Source organism: Salvia splendens, chromosome 12, assembly GCF_004379255.2.
Source record: "Salvia splendens isolate huo1 chromosome 12, SspV2, whole genome shotgun sequence".
NCBI classification, from domain to species: Eukaryota; Viridiplantae; Streptophyta; class Magnoliopsida; order Lamiales; family Lamiaceae; genus Salvia; species Salvia splendens.
This window is the reverse complement of record NC_056043.1, coordinates 32,588,322-32,613,264: the sequence shown is the minus strand read 5'-3', so window position 1 is coordinate 32,613,264 and position 24,943 is coordinate 32,588,322. Positions and strand designations below refer to the sequence as shown.

The 24,943-nt window shown below is 37.7% G+C and overlaps 4 protein-coding genes across 4 annotated transcripts; all 4 read right to left on the bottom strand.

Moving 5' to 3' along the window:
* Positions 1 to 2,373: 2,373 nt before the first annotated feature.
* LOC121756912 (classical arabinogalactan protein 5-like) lies at positions 2,374 to 3,010 on the bottom strand. Its single transcript, XM_042152342.1, has one exon. It carries the CDS (start codon positions 2,863 to 2,865, stop codon positions 2,506 to 2,508), a length of 360 nt encoding a protein of 119 aa, XP_042008276.1. The 5' UTR covers positions 2,866 to 3,010; the 3' UTR covers positions 2,374 to 2,505.
* Positions 3,011 to 7,298: 4,288 nt separating this feature from the next.
* LOC121759011 (cytochrome c oxidase subunit 6b-1-like) lies at positions 7,299 to 10,060 on the bottom strand. The gene is made up of 5 exons (XM_042154498.1): positions 9,935 to 10,060; positions 8,417 to 8,692; positions 8,234 to 8,316; positions 8,043 to 8,124; positions 7,299 to 7,757 (listed from the first exon to the last, which is right to left on the bottom strand). Exons 1-5 carry the CDS (start codon positions 9,974 to 9,976, stop codon positions 7,704 to 7,706), a joined length of 537 nt encoding a protein of 178 aa, XP_042010432.1. The 5' UTR covers positions 9,977 to 10,060; the 3' UTR covers positions 7,299 to 7,703.
* Positions 10,061 to 11,113: 1,053 nt separating this feature from the next.
* LOC121759010 (protein RETICULATA-RELATED 1, chloroplastic-like) lies at positions 11,114 to 14,913 on the bottom strand. The gene is made up of 8 exons (XM_042154497.1): positions 14,368 to 14,913; positions 13,358 to 13,522; positions 13,174 to 13,266; positions 12,992 to 13,107; positions 12,463 to 12,561; positions 12,083 to 12,388; positions 11,813 to 11,977; positions 11,114 to 11,692 (listed from the first exon to the last, which is right to left on the bottom strand). The coding sequence occupies exons 1-8, from the start codon at positions 14,725 to 14,727 to the stop codon at positions 11,410 to 11,412; spliced, it is 1,587 nt and encodes a 528-aa protein (XP_042010431.1). The 5' UTR covers positions 14,728 to 14,913; the 3' UTR covers positions 11,114 to 11,409.
* Positions 14,914 to 19,765: 4,852 nt separating this feature from the next.
* LOC121757199 lies at positions 19,766 to 22,034 on the bottom strand. The gene is made up of 2 exons (XM_042152716.1): positions 21,195 to 22,034; positions 19,766 to 21,113 (listed from the first exon to the last, which is right to left on the bottom strand). The coding sequence occupies exons 1-2, from the start codon at positions 21,929 to 21,931 to the stop codon at positions 19,901 to 19,903; spliced, it is 1,950 nt and encodes a 649-aa protein (XP_042008650.1). The 5' UTR covers positions 21,932 to 22,034; the 3' UTR covers positions 19,766 to 19,900.
* Between the last annotated feature and the right edge of the window lie 2,909 nt (positions 22,035 to 24,943).

The window sequence follows — 24,943 nt, the reverse complement described above, 5'->3', positions numbered from 1 at the left end:
AACATCAGTCCTGCAATTGAGGAAGTAGTTCAAACATTTTACAGAGTGCTAGTCATACACAAAATCGTTGGTACAATCATAAACACAAACCGAATGTAAATAGCAGTGAACTCAACAACTCATGTTCTTCTAACTCAACAACTAATTATAACAAGCAGATTCGGAGAAAGCTGACAATTACAAGGCCATCACCAATCAGAAACAATACACACAAATTGATATAGCAAAGATAGGAACAAATCAATCATTAGTCCAAAAAATAAGCGCGTTTTGTAAGCAATTCACCCCAAAATTTCGCAAAGTCAGAGTCGGCAGGCTGAATCATCGCTGGTAGTCGATGTACAGTTTCGAATCTGACTATAGTTCAACGAATTTCTACTGAATTGATAGTTGGATTACAAATTGGTGTACCTTAGGAGCTTCTTCTTCACTAGCCTTGGGAATCCGTTGCAAAATTGAGGTTCCCAAAACTGTTGAGCTTCACAGATGGTTCAAGCACTCTGAGTCGATTTGAAGATTGGAATAAATTAGATTTGAAGATTTGAATCAATGAACCGGCATAAAACGTAGTGAATTATTTTCAATCGTACTGAATTACCGAAAATCGTCGGGGGCAAATTTATCGGCGGCGGATGTGAACTTTGACGCTAGTGCAATTTTTCGTCACAATACAGTATGAAATAGAAGGAGAGGGGAGGAAGGGGAGGGGTGTTTTAGACAACAGATGTGTAGAACACAATCTGGATCGACAACATAACTTCAATCACAGCCTTCAGCCTGGTTAGGCGTATATGAAAATGGCAGTTAGCTATCATACATTTTTGTGGGTCATGGAGTTTATACCGGATCCTCATAGATAGAACCTAGATAGCAGCTCATATCTAGGGCTATCATACCAAACAAACGCCCCCTTAATGTTAGAGGTAAATCACCCACCATAATAAATAGAGCTTCCAAAAGACTATCCATTCCAACTATGAGAAAAGATAGTACATTGGGTCTATAAATTATTGCCTTAAATAATCGGAGTGAGATAAGTATCCTTGAAGTCTATAACACTAGTCTTCCTAATATATTTTTTTGGTTTTGTTTTATATACTTGTAAATTTTGAAATTATCTCAAAAACAGGTCTGCATTTGCCACTCTCCGCGATGAACGCAAAAAGAGTCCCCCACACATAAGCATGAAACACATGGAGAACATTATTTTTGTGGATATTGAAACTTGAAACCCCACACATGTGATGCATCAATTCCATTATAGGTGTCTACACATCAAGTTCATGAATTTATGTCGATAATCAATTTCAGATATATTATAGAATGAATTGCTTGTTGGAAAATTTATTTTTGAGCTTTGTAGGGTTGCATTTTGATTTGGGATTGGTTTTGAGTTTGTAGGATTCTTAACTAATTTGGAGGCTATTTATTTAATTTTACATGAAAACATTAGTTGCAGATTATTCCACGTTGTGAGCATATAATTCTATTTTTTTTCAAAATTAATATTTGGTGAGTGACAAATTAAGTGCTATGGTGAAGTTTGATAATTATTTTGGATCAAAAAAGAGTTAGAATGAATTTGGTTGTTGGGCCTAATATTTGCAACCTGTGCAGGAAGGTCCAACAACCAAAAACACGGACCTTAGTATGAGTTTCTTGACCAGCCATGTCGAGTTCTTGGCATTTTGTCTTCTTGTAATCGGCAAGGACTTAATAAGATTGAACATGTACAAATCCCCTTTAAGAGGTAAAAGAGACACATGTTTTGTACATCTTATACACATATTTGCGAAGCTGGTGCTACGGAGTTTGAGGGTGTACATACACGCTAGAAGAAAAATTGCTATATCTATGAGGACGGTACACCAAATCTAAAGCACTAGTCAGGGTATAAATATAATTCATCATGCGAATTGAGGATTCCCTCGACTAAGTCTTACTATTTCAGATAATTTATTCTTTTTCTGTATTGTAATTTTCTTTTGATTTGATTCATTTGGTATTGTTGTGCACATGCCACTTTATTCCCACCCAAATTGTTCAACTTTGTTCATAAGGTGGTGGATGTGCCTTTTTCTTTATAGTGGAATAATTCAAATATTCAAATTGAATAGTGTATTATAAAAATAAATGTCAACATAAAAATAATACTACCAGTAGTTACTACTATAAGGATAACTAAATATGCAATTTCATTAAATAAGAAAATGATGTTTTATAATGGATGCTTCCACAAATCAACTCTTTTTCCCCTCTTTTCCTTATCAATATTAACTGAAAATACATTTAACATCTCATTAATATTTCCTTTTTTGATTAGAGAAATAGAAAAATAAAACACATATAAATGCTAACAAATTTAAACTAATATGCCTGAAACATAAATATCCATAACCATAAATAATCAAATGATTACATCATAAATAAAATCAATTCAAATTAAATCAAATCCCCAAACATAAAATACAAAAAATAAAAAAAAAAACACTAGCATAAATCAACCTAAATCAATAAAGCAGCCGATAAAACCACGAGAGCGGCGGATCCGGCGACGGCGGCGCGGTTCAACGCGGCGGCTGAGTGAGGCGCCGGAGCAGAACCACCAGGGGCGCTGGCGATGGACGGAGGAGAAACGGGAGATCCAGCTGGAACATCGCTCGGAGGAGCGGGAGGAGAAGAGGTGGTAGGCGCCGACGACGGAGCAGATGCGTGCGGCGAAGGAGCCGCAGCTTGCTTCGGCGGAGCAGCCAACGGTGCGGCGGTCGGAGCAGCCTTAGGCGCGGCGGATGGGGACTGAGCGAGAGCGGATCCGGCGACCAATGCCGAGATCAGTACCAACACTATCGCGGAGAATTTGGCCATTTTTGGGGGTTTATTTGCTGAGTGAAGTGATTTCGGAGGAAAAGTGCAAAATCGAGAGAGAGAGAGAGAGGCTGAAAATTGAATGAAGGAAGTGTTAATCAGCGTGTGTATATATACTTAGTTGAGGGAATTTTTTGCTGATTTTTTTATTTCGAGTTTTTGAATTAGAGCTAATTTAGAAACTTTGATTTCAAATTTGATGTGATTATGATTCACCACAATTTTGAATTCAAAATTTTGGGTGCTGATTCTAAAAGTAATAAAGAGAATATGCATAACAAATCTGTTCTTTTTGCAATTTCGTATATCCACGATAAAAAAGCATTCATTTTTCTATTTTAGATAAGATTATACTATATCCACTAAAATCATATCATTATTTTCATATTTTACTAATTTTTTATTAATTTTCTTCTTATTACTATTTTTATTAAACTCACAACGAGTCAAAAATGAAACTTTAAATCATGGGTGAAAGAATTACTTACTTGTTCCCCTCCTACTCAAATCATCATTTTCTTAAATGCACAATATTTTTGATGAATTTGTTTAGTGTATTAAAATAAATAGAAACAATGAGAGAAAATTGAATTTTATTTTAAATATAAAAATAGAATATTTTGTAGTAGTATACAGTGGCGCGGATCCAGGATTCGGAAACGGAGAGGGCGGAGAATATAGTATTAGCTTGATTTAGTGCGGACATGGTAATTTTACGTCCCGATAAGGGGAAAATAGTCGCATGGAGGGGGCGACCGCCCCCTCTTGCCCCCGGGATCCGCCACTGAGTGCGGACATGACTATTTTTTTTGTTGTTCGGGGCGACGCCGGAGCCAAACGGAAGGGGCGGACATGGTAATTTTACGTCCCGATAAGGGGAAAATAGTCGCACGGAGACCGCTCCCTCCTGCCCCCAGATCCGCCACGGGTAGTATATGATAAAAGTTGTAATTAATCATTTTTTTCATATGACAGCTTGCTATTATTACATTTTTCCATTTGCAATATGCAAGTTGTTTTTATTAAAATTCGTGTTATATTGTACTGCTTAGATGTATTTTTTGGGATACATAAAGTAGTAGTATATGATAAAAGTTATAATTTGAAAATTTATAAAAAGAAGCTTAGTTAGGAAAAAGCAAAACAAATACATGTGCATTTGAAATAATTAAATGGTACAAGCCACAGGCCAGCAGCAGAGATAATGGCCGCATGTTTTGCCGGTTATTGATCGGACGGTTGAGATTGAAACAGCAGTGAGATTCTGTGAACGTTACAGCCATAATTAATTATTATGAATTTTAGGTTTACCGTTATACCATGTTGTCATGTTAAAATTAAATTATGATGTTACAGACATATGTCTTGTCTTCGTTTCAACAAATTTAAATTTATAATCGTTACTCCCCACATTTTCTCATTTTCGTCCGTCTTATAAAATTCGTTAGATTTCAATTTTTATTAACTCTAGTAATGGACCTCATATTTTACTAATTCATTCTCATTCACATTTTAAACTAATATAAAAGTATGACTCAAATTCCACTAACTTTTTCAACTCATTTTTTATTACAATTCTTAAACTCGTGTCCGGTCAAAATGTGACGGATAGAGTAAAATTTACTGCATATTATCGAAAATTTATCAAGTTCAGTTTTATGGTCATCTCCTTAACTTTAAAAAATTCTCAAAAATCATTAAAATAAAAAAAATTGACAACAGGAAAAATGACTCAGTTTAACTTGAGTGCTCAAAATGAATACGAATCAATTAACTTAGAACAAAGTATATTATTGTTATTTTCAACCTAATGACTTCATTTTTATATTTAAATAGCCGATGTTGTTTGAACTCATGAAAAAAGATATTATTCACGTATGATTGTTAGATTATGATCGCTAACAAATCTAAATTTTATACTCCCTTGTCATCATTTCCTTTTTTTAGCAAAAATTTTATTCTCTTTCGTACCTTACATTTTTTTTCTAGTTTTTTTATTCTCACTTCACTTTGACCATTAATATTAATAAATCTCGTTCCAAAAAAATACTGAACTAATTTTGGACAGATATAGTAATTTTTATGACAATTTGCCCCTGTATTTGTATGGAAAAGAAAAAATTATTTGAGTACAGCTGGGTATTAATAATATGTTTCCTCTTTAACTAGGCTAAGATTCCAATCATTAATGTGTGTAAATAATAGTTATAAATAAAAATATATTTTATTCCAAATGTAGTATTTTGACAATTTTTAGGAATAATTGTTAAAGAAGGATGGACTTATATTAGCTTTCGATTTTCCTTACTATTACATTTATTAAGAAGAACCGAGTAGAGTTCAATAAAATTCAAATAAAACATTTTTCTAAATTACAAAAAAAAAATTTAAATTGTTTGAGTACTCAGGTTCGAATTTCATATATGTCGAAAATTCAATATTTTTAAAATTCGTATTTAGGGGTGAGCAAAAAATCCAAAAACCGAATATCCGTACAGATCCAAACCGAAAATTTAAAATTCGGTTCGGTTTTTCGGTTCAGTTCGGTTCGGTTTTAAAATTTGAAAAATTTCGGTTTTTCGGTTAGGTTCAATCGGATAAAAAATCGAAAAATCAAATTATATTTAATTATATATATATATATATACCTATAGGATCAAAACCCCCTATACCTATATATATTAAGATTTTTTAGCCTAATTGAGATGCATTATCAGCCACTCATTTTTATTAAATGAGTGGTCCAGAATTTGCCACATGGAAATTATTTTTAAATTAATTAATTATGAAAGGGCAGAATGGTAATTTCATGGTACATTTTATTCAATAAATACTTTTTAAATTTTATTTTTTTAATTTTTTAAAAATTTTTTATTTTTTTTTTAAAAAAAATTAAAAAAAAATTGTCAACTAAATATACAATTCATGTCAACTACACACATATAATGTCAACTACATATACAATTCATGTCAACTATACACATATAATGTCAACTATAAGTTGTTGACATTTGATATACAGACTATTGACATTTGATGTGCAGGCTATTGACGATAATACCGCTGAGTTGACATAATCTACTTGCAGTTGATATTTTGAAAATGTTGTGGATGAGTGGCTGAAAATGCATATCAATTCTCAATTAAGCTAAAAAATCTCAACCTAACAGGACCCTATATATTTATATGTTATTTTTAATTATAATTAAAATTAAAGCCCTAATTGAAAGTTGAAAGTTCACGTTTGTGAATTGTAAATAAGTTTTAGTTAGAGATGGCCACGGTTCGGAACCGCCAATTCCGGTTTTGAAAATTGTTCAACCGGAACCGAACCACGAGGGTGTTTCGCGGTTACGGTTCCGGTTCCAAAACCGGCGATTACGGTTACGGTTCCGAACCGCCGGTTTTCGGCGATTTCGGCACGGTTTCACGGTTTTTCGCGGTTCTGGTCTAGAACCGCCCAAAACCGGCGGTTCCGGCATGGTTTCAGTTCTGAAATTTTGGAACCTGAACCGAACCACGGTTCTAAAAGTGACGGTTTCGGTTCGATTTAAATCTCACGGATCCGGTTCGGAACATGAACCGTCGATTACGGTTCCGCGGTTAACCGCCCGAACTGATAACCTTGGGCATCTCTAGTTTCAGTAGTCCGCCGCTCTCCTCTCTCTCCCTCTAACCCTAAATCCCCCCACCAATCCACCACCAACTCCAAGCCATCGTCCGTCACCCCTCCATCGGCAAGCTCCGGCCCGACCCCCCTCCAAGCCGTCGCCTGTCGCCCCTCCAGCTGGAAACCAGAGCTTGAAACGTGTGAGATTTCAGAAAATACAAATATAAACCCCAGAATTCAACAAAGATTGTGATTTCCTTTATATACGGGCTTCAATTCAATTTTTGAAATTCAAACCTTATATGCAAATCTAGATCATCATATTTTGAATGCTGCGCTCCTCTCTCCAAATCTGATTTCTCGCCCAAATCCTCTCTATGTTCCTCATTTTCCATCATTAGATTTAGACCGATTCCCTCTCTACCCTTTCTATTTTGCTACTTGATTATGGATATTATCAATGTTATGGTTTGTAATGGTTGAAACTTTATGTTCTGTTTTTTTTTTCCGGATTTTTGGTTTAGACTATTCAGTTCAGTTTTAGATTTTTCGATTTTTAGATTTTTTATATAATTTCAATTTTTCGATTTTTAGGTTTTTTATATAATTTCAATTTTTCGGTTTAATTCATTTTTTTAAGTTTGATTTTCGGTTTTCCAATTTTTCGGTTTTTCGGTTTTAGCCTAAATTCGGTTTTTCATGTTCAGTTCGGTTGGGGCAAAAAACCGAACCGAAACCCGAATGCACCCCCCTAATCGCATTGTTTCTTTCGTACGTATACGTTAAATCTGATTTGTATAGTAATTCAACACTAGCAGTTACATTAGTGACCAAAATACAAGTTTATCACTCTTGCATTCAAAAAACAAAACTCAAAACAGTGATGGCAATTTGTAACCAACTTAACCCTAGTTCTGGTGAACGCAGTTATAAAATGTTGATCAAGTGGCAAGCCCGGTCTCGCACAGCGATTAAACGTGTAACGGCATGCCACAACTATTCAACAAATGAGTATGAAAATGGGGTATACTTTACCATTGTAATCGGGACAAATACAACATTAGACAAAAATGTGGTTCAATGAGGCCACACCTCGTTATAGTTGGAGCTTCGCGTGCTCATAAGAACAAGCCAAATTCTCTTATTACTTACTCGATCCTTTCAGAAGAAGAAACTCTCATTGCATCAAACAGATTTGAGAATGTGTGATACTTTGTGGGGGCAACAATTACAGAGGGCCTGGAAAAGTGCCATTTTCCCTCTGCTCGTTCCATCTATCGACCTGCAGCCATGAATGGAGGACCAAGAATAAATACAGGCTACATTACAGCTCAACAATGAGATTGTTTAAACTGAGATTGACTCGTGTTTCACCTGGTTGTACTTAGTCCCTTATGAAGAGAGAATATATTTAGCATACTTTTTAACGGGGAAATGGAGGATGGAGGATGGTGAAATGAAGACATGTATACATATAGTATTTATACAATTATACAGAGACATATGGAGGATGGTGAAGTGAAGACATGTATACATATAGTATTTATACAATTATACAGAGACATACCCATTCACCGGGACAAAGAGAGCGATAATATTTAGCAAATTTGTCACACTCAGGTGCTTCTTCACCCTTCGCAGCAACGCACCTGAAAAGATGTACCAATTTGAGGGACCATTGGCATGATATAGTGCATGGGAGTTCTATGTATATCAAGAACATATTTAGCTGGAAAGTTCAATTATTAGTTCACCCACCGATGATACTCAATATATCTGGTGAAGCAGTGTCGAGTTTGGTTGGTAGTAGGGAAACGAAAGTCTGCTGGTGCAGTCTCAAGCTACAGTGTGTGCATTTGGAAAAGGATAAATTGGTTAGCTTAATAGAGTAAGCAAAAGCAGGAAAGCTAAAGGAGAGATTCTAATTGGTCAGAGATAAACCTTTATCTCAGGAGTTTCTTCAGCTTCTTGGTCAGCTGCGTCTCCAGATTCAGCACTGTCGCTGCTTTCTTCGCTGGGAGGAGAGTTGGTGTCATCAACAGAATTGGATTCCTTACTTTCTTCACTAGCAACATTTGCAGCTTCAGCACCCTCTCCAGCAACAGGAGCAGCTTCGCTTTCAACAGCAGTCGTATCTTCAGCGGGTTTGTCGTCAGATGAATTCACTGATTTTTCAGCCACAACTTCCTTTTGGTTTTTCTCAACCAGTAAATAGTCCTGTGCACCAAGAATCAAGTAGAATCAGAATGTTATTATAAATTAAAGGTTAATGAGAGTTGGCCAAGCGGTATAAAGGTTCATGCCTGAGGAAAGGTCTTAGGTTCGAGTCCTACGTGGCACGACCTTTAAATTTAAAATCATTTGCCCATAAAAAAAGATTGACTAAAATTAGAAAAATATAAAAATGGTTTCTAAAATTATGTTCTAATTGACCTCATCAATAATATTTTCCTAATTCTAGCAATGGAACTTTTTACATAAGTAGATAAATTTCTTGGCCACTCAACCATTAGTATCGGATACAGTTCGCAAAGATCCTCTGAGTAATTCTCCAAACAACCATTAATGTTGACTCCACACATTTGGAACAATTCTATCTAAAACATATAAGATGCCAACTGATTAGTGATCTTTTGCTATATGTATATTATATTCATGATAAATGGTTCACACATAATGCTCTTTGATCAAATTTTTTGTTCAGTAGAGCTGATGATTGTTGTTTCGAGCCTTAGACTAAATGATTAAAGTACACCTGAGTTACAAATTAAGTATACCACCTTTATAACTAAGTTTAGATCATCTTAATAAAGACTAGCTGAAATTTGCAGGATATGAGTACTTATAACAAATGGACTATCCCTAATCAGTTCTATACTTCTATATATAATGATGTTTTCTTAAATCCTAACCTATTTAAAATCAACCAAAACACAAGAACAAATAAAAATCTCCAAAATAGAAAGCAACAATATACAGACTTCACCAAATCCCAAAAGCAATCACAATTAGACATCACAGCGAAGCAGATGAGGCAAAAGATTGAGCTTTGACCACCAATTGATAGCTATCAAACTTCATACGAAAAACATCAATCCTTCAATCTAACAATTTTCAATATAAAACGAAAAAAAATCTGGTTTTTGTTACTTATTTTCCAGATTTTCGTAATATTCGACTAAAATTTCAGACGAATAGCTGTCCTTTTCCACAAAGCATATACATCATGCGACCAAATTCTAAAACCACGAAAACGAAAAATCAAAACAGAACTATTGGCAAAAATTGGGGGGAAATGAAAATCCAATCAAATCTGAGGCGAAAATGAACCAGCCAAGCTAAATCTAAGATATTGGGGAATTGATCAGAAAGGGGGAAACAGATGGGCTAACAAGATTTAACCAAAAGATAAACCAGAAAAGTGAATAACATAAGAAATCCGGTCCATGAAAAAGTTACCTCAGCCAACGATGGGACCTTGGAAGCGTCAACGTCGGCCATTGTAGGGAGGAACAGAGGCGGTGACGGCGGTGAGATTACAGTGAAGAGAGAGGAGAGAGAAGTAGGAAAGCTAAGCAACTGAGATAGATACTGTTACTCAGCTGAAGTAATTGAAGGCCCAACAGCTATATAATATGGGCCTCCATAATATTAACCTCGAGTTATAGCCCAATTCCAATATAAAATGGCCTCAATATATAATTTGTAAATAAAAATCATTTTGTAAATCTGTCCGTTCGACTAATCCTACTCCATCTCCTACTACATACACAAACATGAGTGATAGACCCATCATCAGTTATCATGTTTATGTATATGTTAGAGATGGAGTAGGATTAGTCATAGGTGATCGTGATCTCATTCGGTCCGTTATATAGGGTCTTATTTTACTAAAAACCGACATACGCAATTGAGTCTCGTTTCACTTTATTCTATTTTTGGTAGGTTGGTCTTTCGTTCGACTATATAGTGTCACTCACATTCCTTTAACTTTTTCTCCACTCGTTTTTCTTCACCTTTGCTAAATATGCATAGACCTAAAGTGATACTCCCCTCCGTCCCGCCATAAGCGATCCATGACTTTAGGCAAGGATTTAAGCAATTGATAAATAAAAAGTTAAAGTAGAGAGAGTAAAGTTTGAAAGAGAAAAAAGTAGAGGAGTGAAAAGAATATACTCTATCTGTCCCAACTAAGTTGAGCCGTATTCCTTTTTGGGATGTCCCAACTAAGTTGAGTCATTTCCTTTTACGAAAAAAAATAAAATATCCAATCAATCTTAGTTTATTCCATTACATACTTTACTCTCTTTTTATCTCTCCTATTTTATTCCTTCTCTCCTACTTTTCAATACAATTTCTTAATCTTTGTGCCCAAAAGTTTTGTATCAAGTTAGTTGGAGCGAAGGGAGTAGTAAAATAAAGTAAGAAAGAGGATTTTTTTGCTTAAAAGTGAAATAACTCACTTATGGTAAAACATTAAAAAAGAGAAGTGATTCGCTTAAAACTGACTAATAATACACCAAAGTCTTTATCTTGACATGACTGACAAAAGTTAGGTATCACTAAATATTTGTAAAAACACACCACCCACGGAAAATAAGCAAAAACTCATACAACGAGGAAACAAAAGGACGAGGCTAATTCGCAATTATTAGAATCATATTTGAACATTTTGTAAGATAGTACAGGTGAAACAAGTATCAAACTTCCTTACACAAGTTGAATCTGTAATATTCCCAATTGTTATGCTAGATTCGCTAGAGAGGCCAAAATTAGGAAAAGAATCGATAAAAATGGCGCTAAAGCCTTTCCCGAGAACCATCAAAACTGTTCAATGCTTTGTCCAGCACGCCTCAACCTTACTAGCTCTTTAACCTCATGCCGTACTGAGCATTTGTCGTAGATATAGTAGGCGGAATTTTGAAGCCCGTGGTTCAACTTGTTGCCACCTTCCTTTTGACAATTCTCTTCCTTCTGGCCTTGGGCCCAGGTGCATCGCCCTCCACTTTAGAGTCGGGTTGCCCTTGTCTGATCCCAAGAAGCCCGAGTCCAGAGACAATGGTATTCTTGGATATGAACCATTTGGAAGAAGACTGGTTGGCGCCTTCTGAAGGTCTGTTGTAAGCTTTCAGGAGATCCTCTGAGTGAACCAATGGATCCGCTTCGACACCAAGCCACGCCAATCTAGATGACTCTCCCACTTGAACATTCAGGACCCTGCATGGATTTGCATCCCACATTAAAATCAAGATGCCATGAGCAGGAAAGAACCAAATAATGGATCAAATGCATTATCAGCTTATAAAATGATAGGGTGAGATTATTAAAAAGGCAAACCTCAAAGCAGTGCTGAAGAACAGAGCTACTCCAATGACATCAAAGTAACTGGTCGTAGCTATCTCAAAACCGCATAAGAGTTGATACCGCAGATTAGCATAAAGACCAAGGAAGGCTCCATAACCGAGTGCATTGGTGCTAACAGATGGAACGCTCACTGATAACCTAACAAAAGCCATCGCCAAACGAAAATGTTAAGTGTCAGGAAGAAGCTCAGAACGTTACCAGAATAAGAACTAGGACATCATCGTTGTGATTATATATTTCTACCTTCCCTCCTTTTTCCTGGCAACAAAATTTGATAGAGCACCCTGTGCAGCTCCAGCTGTAAATCCTACCATACTTAGCTCTGCAGCTCTGTAAAGGAATGATAGAAGTCTCTTTTGGATGTCAAACTCTCTATATCTATAGCTACTTTCAAAAATATTGTTTGGGAGCTTTTGCAGAGTATTCTGCAAATCAGTTTGGAAGGTAGTTCCATATGAACGACAGGGGGCAAGGGACCAAACAACAATTGCATTGCAAGCTGTCACTGTGAGCACGTTGATGAGGGCAAGATCCCATTCTTGCTTTATCCTGAAACATGAAAATTTTAAGTGTTAAGTGAGTCCAGAGGCACATAGCAAGTGTTTTGCTACTTTAAAATGTACCTCTCTTTTCGATTCTGGATCTCCCACAAAACAGAGCAACCAATTGTACTTCCCTGCTCAAAAAGCATCCTCAGCATAAATGCTGGATCGGCAATCATCCTGTCAGAGGAAGTTCAGACAAAAATAAATAAAAAATGGTTCCAAATATAATTGGTAATGTGGAAATATTTTGAGGGTTAAAGTGATATATACCATAAAATAACATAACAGAAGTTCAAGATGATTATTACTAACAAAGATTAACACAAACAGATACTTTTTGTTCGCCTTAATTTTAATAATACAGATAGTTGTTTCAAAGGCATATCAAAACCTTTTATTACAAAGTTGCAGTCAAGGTTTTAAAGATGGAATTGAGGCGTGTGGCTACACAGTACTCAGACTCATAAGCTCAGAGTACAATGAAAAACCCACAACAAATCACATGGTTTATATTCCAGATGATATCAAGAATGCAATTTTAAGAACATATCCTTCAATATATTTTTATCTTCAATTTATTTGGAAAATAAAAACTCCTACAACTAACCTGCCAATAAATGCTCTAGACAGTCCTTGGGGAAGAGACCGTGATATGAACCTTGCTGTGGTTGGCCTGGCATTGATTGCAAGAAACTTAACCAATTGAGCAGAACTAACCATACCCTGTAAACAAGCAAACATCAGATATAGTCCTCAAAAACGAGGGGGACATAATGGGCATATCATTACCATTTCATAAGCTTGACGTAACCCAGCAGGCAAATCCATAATCGTCTTTTGCCACTCATTTAATACAGCATCAACAAATTTCCTATCAAACAACTGCAGATAACATTTGAGTGTTAGCAAGAAAGTGCGAGACTAGTCTTTGTGACCACTTTTATTTGTCACTGTAGACAAATTTCTTCATTACCTCCCCCAGAATGATCCTTCTCCTAAATGGTCCACCCTCGTCTCCCTCGTCACCCTCGTCAAAATCGTCAAAGTAATCATCATCATCACCACCATCATCGCCTCCATCACCACCACCGTGACTAAGACCTTTCCCCTGATTGCCACCTCCACCCCCAGTGTCAATCTGTCATTACGAAAAGCTTATCACCCAAATTACATTTAAAACCATGAAAACAGGTTTAAACAGATAATACAAAGAAGAGAGAGAAGGCATGCAAATAGTTCAGTAACGAAGAAGTTCCACCTCAGAAACATCTAACCAGGTAGGCTCAAATTACTATAAGCACCACTAAAGACCAGAAACCCAATAAATTAGAGTTGTGAAGCGTAAAATGATGAATCCAATTGCGCCAACAGTACAGATTACAGAATGAGTCGTGGACCAACAATTCATAAATTTTTAACAATGGATGTCGGAATTAAGCCACCAAAGATGAACTTAAAAGTTTAAGTTCATCAATCAAAAAATATAGCAGATACCTTGTAAGCTGAAGGACTATTTAATTGCTCGAGAAAAATGGCTAAAATAGAACTATATAAGCTTAATTAGCCACAGATAACCTCCTCTATCCATTATAAGTCCTCAGAGAATAACTCAATAATACTCCCTTAAAACTGCATAAATCCACCTCAAATCTCTCAATTAATTTCTTACTAAATGAGTTTTTCATTTACCAGAAACTCGTTAATTCATAACAATGGAGGATACAATTCAGCCACCAAAGATTAAGCAACAGAAGATTAACATAAAGGTTCGAATTCCCAATAAAAATTAGCAGATACCTTGAAGCAGAAGGACTACTCAGTTACTCGAGAAAATGGATAAAACAGAACAGCACAAACATCATTTCCCACAGATAACCTTCCATATCCATTCCTTAACAATATCACCGCATAAATCCACCATAAATCTCTCCACTAATTTCTTAGTAGAATCAATCATGCATAATCTACGAAACTAAAAACTACCTGAGGACTAGACTTAGTTTCCTTCTTCGTCATATCCAGCTTCGATTTCTCCAAGGTAACAGCTCCAAACGCCCCGTACTGTCCGCCCTTCATAGTGGGGCCAAATTCCACGGAGCTCGACGACGGCGCATCCGGCGACGCCTGAAAGCATCGCTCAAGGTGCGCATTCGCGTCACCATCCACCAACGAAGAAGACGAAGCGACAATCGAAAAACAACGCCTCCGCCTCCTCCCGGCGAGCGGCGGCGGTGATGGACGCAGGGAGACGGTTGAAATCGGCTGCAGCGGCTTGGACGATAGGGATTTGGTCGTTGGCGCGAGGGGCATAATCTGCGCCGTTTGGAACACTGAATGAGACATGTTTCGCGTTGATTTTCCGATTCGAATTGGGTTTGAGCAAGCTGGATAGTGGAATTGAAGATTGGAGCTTCAATTTGCAGCGGAGGATGGGATTTTCCGCTTGAGCTGTTTCCTCCCTGAGAGACAAGAAGAAGAAGAAGGAGAGAGAGAGAGGGAGAGATTAGGGGTTGAGGGTGAAGTTAAGGTTTTGATTGACTCACTATAACTCGAAGGTGAGTCCACTCGGTACCGTATCCTATTTCATTTTTATTTATCATTTTTTAATATTTGCACAAATTCCATGGTGGAGTTGGTAGGATTCGGATCCAATGCTAAGAGCATCCACAAGACCACGACACAGTCTACTTTGAGGTTGCACGGGTGGCTAAGGTTCGCGTCCAGTTCAACTACATAGCGGGAGAGGTGTCATGGTGCCAAATTATAATGTGAGGCTAGACGTGGGTTGCATATTTGTCGAATTCATCCGTGTTTTTTGTCCTCAAACATTTCCATCAACTCACGCACGTATTAAATTTTGTCGAATTCATCCGCGATCTTTGTACTCAAACATTTCCACTATATTGTTTCCTCGAATACTGCTTGATCAACTCATGCACATATTAAATTATTCATCTCTTAATTCTTCTCTATAAAATTCGTTCTCTAAAATTGGATAAATCCTTTAGAGAAAATGAAAATTCCAATAGTGAAACCTCTGCTTACTTGTTAATTGAATTAGAATTGATTGGGCTTATACCTTAGGGCCCTTGGTCATGTTTCTTAAAAAAATGAAATAGCTTAGAGTTTGAAAAATCAATTTACTTTCAAAATAATCCAAACTTTCAAAAATTAATTTACTTTTAATCAATTTAATTCAGTTCAATTAAAAAAAAACTGTCAGTTTGTTAGTGATAATATCAATTGCACATTGCCAAAAAAACATGAAATTTTATCAACTTCCAGTATGTCTCGTAGCTTCTAAAAGTAGATTTAAAAAAACTTTACAACCAAGTAAAAATGTTGAAGAAATATAAAACTTGTGTATACAATATTGCTCAAACGCATAAAATACACGAACAACACACATAACCCTTAACACAAATAAATGAATCTAGGCATCATCCATGTGTTCTACACAGCATGATCTACACAGGACAAAGAAGCATGACACACATTGAAATCCAGGCTCATCATACCTATCTTCATGGCATAGGTCGCATCACTTTTTCTTGGATATGATTTGAAATCTAAGAGGGTGATCATGAATACCGGAAATATTTGATGTTTCTATACTCACCATATTTGATGTTTCTATACTCTCACCGGACGTAGCAGGAAAGCATTTGGTATGAAAGGATTGATCGCAGTCTCGACAGTGGTACATCCAGTTCTTGGGGTGAATATAGCGTTCGCAGTTGCTGCAATAGAAGTCTCCGGGACGGTTAACATAGGCATCATATGTCAACCACAATAAGTGTTTTTCCAATCTATGCTTATTTGTTGCTGGTAGCATCACACATGCGCGGAATCTGCAGCTGTTACATTTGTATTGCCCCTTTTGTGGTGTTAGAAACCCATAACAGTTACCACAGAAGCCAAACATATATTCGCTTGCGACAAGCTTGAGATAATTTATGGTGTTGGGCAGAGAAGTACACTTGATGTCTATTTTGAATTCGCATTCTTTGTTAGTACAAGTGTAATAGAGGCCATTCGTATAAGCATCACAAACACGGCATAGTATCCAACTTGTTAGCTGCTTGTGTGCATTTCGAAGCATTAAGTTGTGATATTTGAGAGGATGAATAGGAAGTGAGGGGATGTTTAGTGGTAAGTTAAAGCAAGACAAGTGAAGAGAGTATTTGCATTCATCACAACTCATATAACCATTCTCATACTCACCATCATCAACTCTTTGCTTCTTTTCGTGTATATATAGCCAGTCTGCACCCGTCACATATTCATTCCGATCTTGGAATACTATCACAATCATCTTCATCATCTCCTTCTTCCTCATCTTTTTTGTAGTGATGATGAGAAGATGACGACGACGAAATTGTAATAAAAGTTAGTAAATGAGGGTGATTGGAGAAGTTATACTTGCCACCGATGTTGCGATTGTCCACTTTCTCGCTTAACGAAAGGTACGGTACGATCATCTGCTCATACATGCCATCTATTGCCATTGGAAATTTGGCAACCTCTTTCTCATTATCAGTTGCATTTTTATTTTCATCATTACTGAATCTGAAAGAAAATCAACCAAAACAATTAATTAAATCATACACCCAAAATGTAAACATCCATGTGTTTCACTCCTCCATTTTTTTTTCTTTCTCACCAAATTTTTTTCTTGTTTCACTACTCTTATCACCACTCACGCTTGAATACGTACGAAAAATCAAAAGTTTGAGTAATTAAAAATGCAAAGAATCATGTGGCAACGCAAAGTAAGGGAATAGGTAAAAGGTAAATTATACAAATCACGCATTCTTTTCTTTATACTACATGTCTTCACAAGAATCTCATATATTCTTATTATGGTTTTAAATTAACGTTTTAATAATTTTAACTGATGACAACTACAATTAAATCAAATTACGATACATATTTAGTTTTAAATTAATTGTAGGCCTATGGTATAAGACAAAGAAATAAAGATATTGAAATTAGTTTTTCTAGAAATATGAAAACGAAATAAAAATATAATGAGATTGTTATCGAAATCTTAATGTTAGTATTACATACACCACGTTTACTTTTCTCATTTTTCAAGAAGAAAAGAAAGAAAAATAAAGGGAAATAAACAAAATGAAACGAATATAATATCCATCACAAATTAGTAGGGAAAAAGAAAAATTATGTAAATACTCATAGAATGAAGCAAACTTGGAGCGCGAGAAAAGAATATATAAAAGGTAAATTATACTAATACTTTACGATGTTGGGCAGAGAAGCATGCTTGATGTTTATTTTGAACCGACAGTATATGTTGGTACAAGTTGTATAAATAGGGCCATCCACGTAGGAATAGCCCAGCAATAGCCCAGCCATAGCTTAGCCACTGCCACATCATCAGCACTAAAAATCCTCCTCTCACATCATCAAAACAAGCAAATAGCCCAGCCATAGCCTAGCCACATAATATCCACATCACTATTAACAAATATATACAAAATGAAATAATTAACAATCACACAATATGCGAAATTTAATTTTCGAGACATATTCGGGAAAAGTTTAATAATACTATTAAAATTTTAAAAAGTACAATAATTTAAAAAAGTACATTAATTTAAAAAAAATACAATAATAAAAAGGAGTGACAATTCACTCCTCGTCTCCGTCGTCGCCGCCTCCATCGCTGTCGCCTCCGTCGCCACCATCGCCGCCGACACCGCCGCCGCCGCCGGTCTCCCTCCGTGCCGCCTCCAACTCGTCCTGCAGGCTCATGAGCAAGGTTTGAAGCACGCTCTTCTCCACGGGCCGGATCCGTCGCCACCCGCCATTCGGCCATCGTCTTGATCAACTGAGCGCGCGTTTGGGCGCGAGCGAAGAATTTGAGATCCTCGGTGGATTGGCCAAGGGGGGATGCCAACTGGACCTCCTGGGAAGCCCCGGCGTTCTCCCTCGCCTCCTGCTGAGCGCGCTTGCGCCCAATCGGGCGAGGTCGGCCACCGACCGAACGCGGCGTGGGGAACTCCTGCGTCGTCTCGGGGAGGTCGTGGGAACCACCGCTGCTGCCGCTGAAATCCCCGGTATAGTTCAGTCGTTGCTTCTTCGGCCAGCCAGAGTCGACACCTACTCGGAACTTCTCGGACTCGTTCAGTACAAGATAGCAGTTCCAGTAGGTGAAGTCCTTGTATACCCCCTTCAGTGGGAAGGCTTTCTCCGCTATTCTCCTGCAGTCCTCCTCCGTTTGGCCACTGCTCATCATGCGGAGTGCGTTGGTGTACAAACCCGAAAATCGGGAGACCGCAGCCCTGATTCGGTTCCAGGCCTTCCGGCAATCCTCCCCGTTGCGTGGCCTCCCCTCCGGGCAAAATCTCTTGTAGGCTGCTGCTATCTTGCCCCACATGTTGACGATCCTCTGCTCGTTCGAAACGAGAGGATAGTCGCAAACACTCACCCACGCCTTGCAGAGCGCGACGTTCTCCTCGTCCGTCCACCTCCTCCTCACCCGGCTGCGACGACTCGCCGACCTTCTTCTTGCCCTTCTTCTTTGGGGCGCCACGCCCCCGCCCTGCCCCCCCCTTGAACGAGAGTTTCCGGAGCTCCGAGAGTATCAAACACCAATTCATCTAAGGAAAAACTATCAAACCCCAAGGGCGTTTGGGTCGATGTGTGCGAAGAACCAGTCGAAAAATCAAAACTGGGGCGATAGACATCCCCCGCCGTCGCCGGGGATCACCCATGAGTCCCCTGTGTAGCCGGTACGACCCCCGGAGTCCCCTGTGTCGCCGGTACCCCCCGGGCATCATCTGCATCCCGGGTGCCCATCCCGTTGGGGTCGGAATACTTGGTGCCCACCCCGGTATCGGCGGAAACCCCCCCGGCGGACCCCTCCCCCCCCCCGTTGGCACCTCGGGCATCATCTGCTGCCACGGGTACATGTTGTAGTACCCGGGCATCTGACCCCATCCACTTCCCACGGGGATCGACGGAGTTTGTGACCCGCTACTCCCGGAACTAGGCTCGTTGTTGAGATCCATTTCCCGTTGTTGATCTTGTACAGAAATTAAGATAGAGAGAGTACTCGTTAAAACAAGTGGTGCGAATGAAAATGACGAGCAAAGCGCGTATATATAGTGTGTCGGAAAAAAAAAATTTTAATTCGCGCTAGGCGGTGCGCTGGGCGATCCGGGCTCTGCAATAGCGCCGAGCGGATCGCCCAGCGCCACGAAACCGCCCAACGCTGCGCGGTTTCTCTCTCCATTCGTCCGCTGGGCGACTGCAATAGACCGCCCAGCGAACCGCCCAGAGCCGGCGGTCGGCTGGGCGGTCGGCTGGGCGCTATTGTGGATGGTCTAAATGCATCAATAAAAATAAAACACAAGAATTATAAAACTTTTGTATACAATAATAAGCAGGAGTACATAAGAATAAGATACATAACAACAATCATTTAGCCCATAACATAACTACAACAATCTAAATGGCGCACACACAATAAAAAAAAGAAGAGAAGTTTGATTCAATTTGAATCAGATGCATGTGCATCCTCAATGTGTTTCACACCACATGGGGTACATGCGACAAAGAAGCATGACTCACATTGAAATCCAGCCCCACCATATCTATCATGATGGCATAGATCACATCTCTTCTTCTTAGTTATGATTTGAAATCTAAGACGGTGGTGAGGGTCATGAAAACTGGAGATCACATACTGCTGTGTTCCAAAGTTGATGTTTCTGTACTTACCTGACTTAACATGAAAGCATTCAGGATGAAAGGATTGATCGCAGTCTCGACAATGATACATCCAAATCCTAGGATTCATTCGTTCTTCGCAAATGCTGCAGTAGAACTCCCCAGGACGGTTAACATAGGCATCATATGTCAACAACAACAAGTGCTTCTCCGATCTATGCTTATTTCTTGCTGGTAACATCACACACTTGTTACACACACTGAACCTACAGCTACTGCATCCGTATTTTCCCACACAACCAAATTCTGGAATTATTATCTTAAAACAGCCAGCGCATAAATCAGGCCATACTGCATCTGTGACTCGCTCTAGCTTGAGATGATTATGCTGTGGGTGAGCTATATATTTTATGGTGTTGGGCATAGAAGCACACTTGATATCTATTGTGAAGGAGCACCTAGCGCTTGTACAAGCGTAATAGAGCCCATTTGTAAAAGCACGACAAAATCTACATAATATCCAATCTGTGAGCTTGCCAACATTCCGAATCATTAGTTTGTGAGGATGAATTGTAAGAGAGGGGATCTCAGGTGGTAAGTTGAAGCAGGACAAGTGGAGAAAGTATTTGCATTCATCACAACTCATGTAACCACTCTCATACCCATCCTCACCTGTTTGCTTCTTTTCATGTATAGCCAATGTGCACCCATCACATATTAATTCCGATCTTGGAATACTATAATCTTCTCCATCATCATCATCTTCTTCTTCATCATCTTTTTTGTAGTGATGATGAGATGTTGATGACGATGATGAAGAAGAAAATGTAATAAAAGTTAGTCGATGAGGGTGATTGGAGAAGTTATACTTGCCAATGTTGTGATTGTCATGAACACCAGGGACAAGAATTTGTCCACTTTCTCGCTTAACGAAAGGTACGATCATCTCCTCATACATGTCCTCTACTTTTATTGGAAAAATGGTTGTTACCTCTTTCTCATCATCAATTGCACTTGCATATTCATTATCAAATCTGGAAGAAAATCGCGTTAATAAATCCCAAAATGTAAACATGCATATATTGACATGAGTAAATAGTGAGGAGAAGTGTTACATGGAGTTGGCGCAGTTGAGATGGACGACATAACTGCAGAGGTTGCAATGATAGACCCAACGTCTTAATGGCAAGGTTTTGTTGCATATAGCACACTCAAATTGATATTGGATGTACACAGTTGGAACATCAAAGGCGAGGGACAGAGAGTGGGCAGGGTGATGACGAGGGAACTCCTTAGACGCAGGGAGGAGTGCGCAGCTCTCGTGTATGGAGTAGTCGCAAATTGTGCAGGTGTAGGAGTCCCCTTTCTCAGTGGCACCGCAGGCATCACATGGGAATGGGCACCACCTCGTTTTCTTGGAAAATCGTAGCTCATGTTGAGGATGGCTTGGGTGCTTCATTACCGGCTGCGCTGAATCCTTTTCGTTAAGGCCCACCGAGCATCCAAGATGGATCGCCAATCCATTGCAACCCCGTTGGCTACATCTGTAGCTTAACTCAGAACAACCCTTTTTACAAATTTCACATTCGTTATATCCGTAAGATACATACAATGCGAGTGAGTGTGAAGGATGGATAGGATGCATAATCTCTCTCGGCATTTCCATGCATTCTTTGTGTAACAACCCATCAAATCCACACCAGTGGAGGCTGCATCCATACTTTGCATCTCCGGGTATAAAGTATCTCAAACAGCCATAACACCATGGACGGTAACCCCTTTTCCCGGCCGAGTCGGGGATCAGACTCAGTGGGTGTTCATGAATCATATGAGTAAAACTCTCACCCTCCATTTCTTCTTTTTTTTTCTCTTAACAATTTTTTTTTCTTTTTCCCTCTTCTTATCACTACTCACATTGGAAAAGACAACATTAATTCCTATATATAGACCATTTAATGTGTATTAAAATGATGCAAAACTTTGAGTAACTATTAAGACAAAGAATCATGCCGCAACGCAAGTTAAGAATATGCAAAAGGTAACACGTGCAGCGGCGGATCTAGGGGGGGGCAGGAGGGTGCGGTCGCCTCCTCCGTGCGACTATTTTCCCCTTTTCGGGACGTAAAATTACCATGTCCGCCCCCTCCGTTTGCCTCCGGCGTTGCCTCAAACAACGAAAAGAATAGCCATGTCAGCACTAAATCAAGCTAATACTATATATTCCGCCCCCTCCGATTCCGGATCCTGGATCCGCCACTGAACACGTATTCTTTTTTATGTCTTCACAAACAAAGGTAAAAAGTAAAACTGGAGCACGAACAAAGAATATATAAAATGTACGAAGTACTTAGTAAATAATAATAGTAGTATCACGAATTAAGTCACACATTCATTTATTGATCCTAGAAAAGTGGAAAAGAAATAAAAATTATAATGAGATATTGTTTTGTTATCGCTACCTTAAAAATAGTACTACTACACACACCACGTTTACTTTTCTCAGATTTCATCAAGAAAAGAAAGAAAAGTAAAGAAAACAAACAAAAGTAAAAGAAATAAAGAAAAGAAAAGAGAAGGAAATGAAAATAAAGTAAATCCATCACAAAATTAGAAAGGAAAAAAAGAAAATTTTGTAAATAGTACTCCCTCCGTCACAATAAGAGTCGTGTTTTGTCATTTAGCTTTAGAAGTCCTATTTTACTTTTCCTATAAATGTTAAGTTGGCTCCACATTCCACTCACTTATATATAAGTGTGACTCATATTTCACTAACTTATTCAACCAACTTTTCTTCATACTCCCTCTGTCCCAAGTTACTTGAGTCGTATTTCATTTTGAATTGTCCCGGGTTACTTGAGTCATTTCTCTTTTTGGCTAAAAACAAAACATCTAATCACACCACTTTATATTTTCTTTTACTTTACTCTCTCTATCCTGTCTGTTACTTTATTCGTTTATCTACTTTATTTTACTTTATTTAACTCACTAAACACAACTTTCTTAAATCTCGTGCCGAAAAGAAACGCCTCAAGTAACATGGGACGGAAGGAGTATTTCTTAAAACCCGTGTCATAACTAAATAGGACTTCTAATCCTGGACGGATGGAGTACTCAATACAGTCACAGAATCAATTACGTCGAATTAAGTCACACATTCATTTAATGATCCTAGAAAAGTGAAAAAGAAACAAAAATTATAATGAGATATTGTTTTGTTATCGCAACCTTAAAAATAGTAATCCCTATGTCCACGAAAAATAGACAAGATTGTGAATGACACGAACTTTAATATATAATTGGTAAAGTAAAAGAGAGAGAGTGTGAAAAGGTAGTGAAATGAGTGTTAGTGAATTATGGGGTACACATTTAGAATGATATGTATGGTTAGTATTGGTTGAAAACTTTCCTTTTAACTTAGTCTATTTTTTGTGGACGGACCAAAATTGCAAAACTTGTTTATTTTTCATGGACATATGGAGTATTACACACACCATGTTTACTTTTCTCAGATTTCATCAAGATAAGAAAGAAAAGTAAAGGGAAATAAACAAAAGTAAAAGAATGATATGTATGGTTAGTATTGGTTGAAAACTTTCCTTTTTGAACTTAGTCTATTTTTTGTGGACGGACCAAAATGACAAAACTTATTTATTTTTCATGGACATAGAGAGTATTACACACAACACGTTTACTTTTCTCAGACTTCATCAAGATAAGAAAGAAAAGTAAAGGGAAATAAACAAAAGTAAAAGAAATAAAGAAAAGAAAAAAGAAGGAAATGAAAATAAAGTAAATCCATCACGAAATTAGAAGGGAAAAAAAGAAAAATTATGTAAATAGTACTCAGTCACAGAATCAAGCAAACTTGGAGTGGGAGCAAAGAATATTGAAAAGGTAAACTGTACTTTAGATATTATGAAATACTATTAAATTATAATCTTGATGTAGTATGATAAATATACCAAATATTTTTGACATATATATATATATATATATATATATATATATATAGGGGAGCGTTATTCTCCTATTCATCCCTTAGATCCTTTATTTTTCTTAATATGAGCCGTTAGATCTCATTCATCAACAGTCCAGATGATCTGCATTATTACACTATAATGGTGCATTATTAGTCGGTGTGCATTATTCAACTGAAAATCTGCATTATTACATTATAATGGTGCATTATTAGTCGGTGTGCATTATTCAACTGAAAATCTGCATTATTAAATGACACGTGGCATCAATCTAACCGTCGGATGACAAAATCGTGGGGCTGAGATCAAGAAGGAAATAAGAGAAAATATAGAAAAAGGAAATGAATACATCCATATATATATATATATATAGGGAGATGATCAAAATAAGTATGTGTTTAAATCCAGAAATGCAGACCAAATCTTAGCCCTAAGATTAGATGATCTAATGGTCAATAATTAACCAAAAACACGGAAGGTCATAATTAAGCAATTTTAGGTCATATTATAATATTTGGGTTTAATGTCATGCTAAGATCATTTTAGGTCATGCTTTGTTAGCATGACCTAAAAATTACCTAATTATGACCTAAAAGTGACCTAATTATGATATTGTTCTGCGTTTCTGTATTTAAATCTAGTTTTGCAAAGATCAAAACCCTATATATATATATATATATATATATATAGGGTAGTAATCTATGGCAAATACCCCTTAACCAAATAACTAGAGAACAAATCATAGCCACAAGATCAAAAAAATCAATGGCTAGTATTAAATTTTGAATTTAAGGAGAAATTAGTTTCCTCAATCACAAATTTACTCCATAATAACAAGGCGGGTGTATAATGGTCATTGCATAGCCATAATAACAATAGGCATGTTT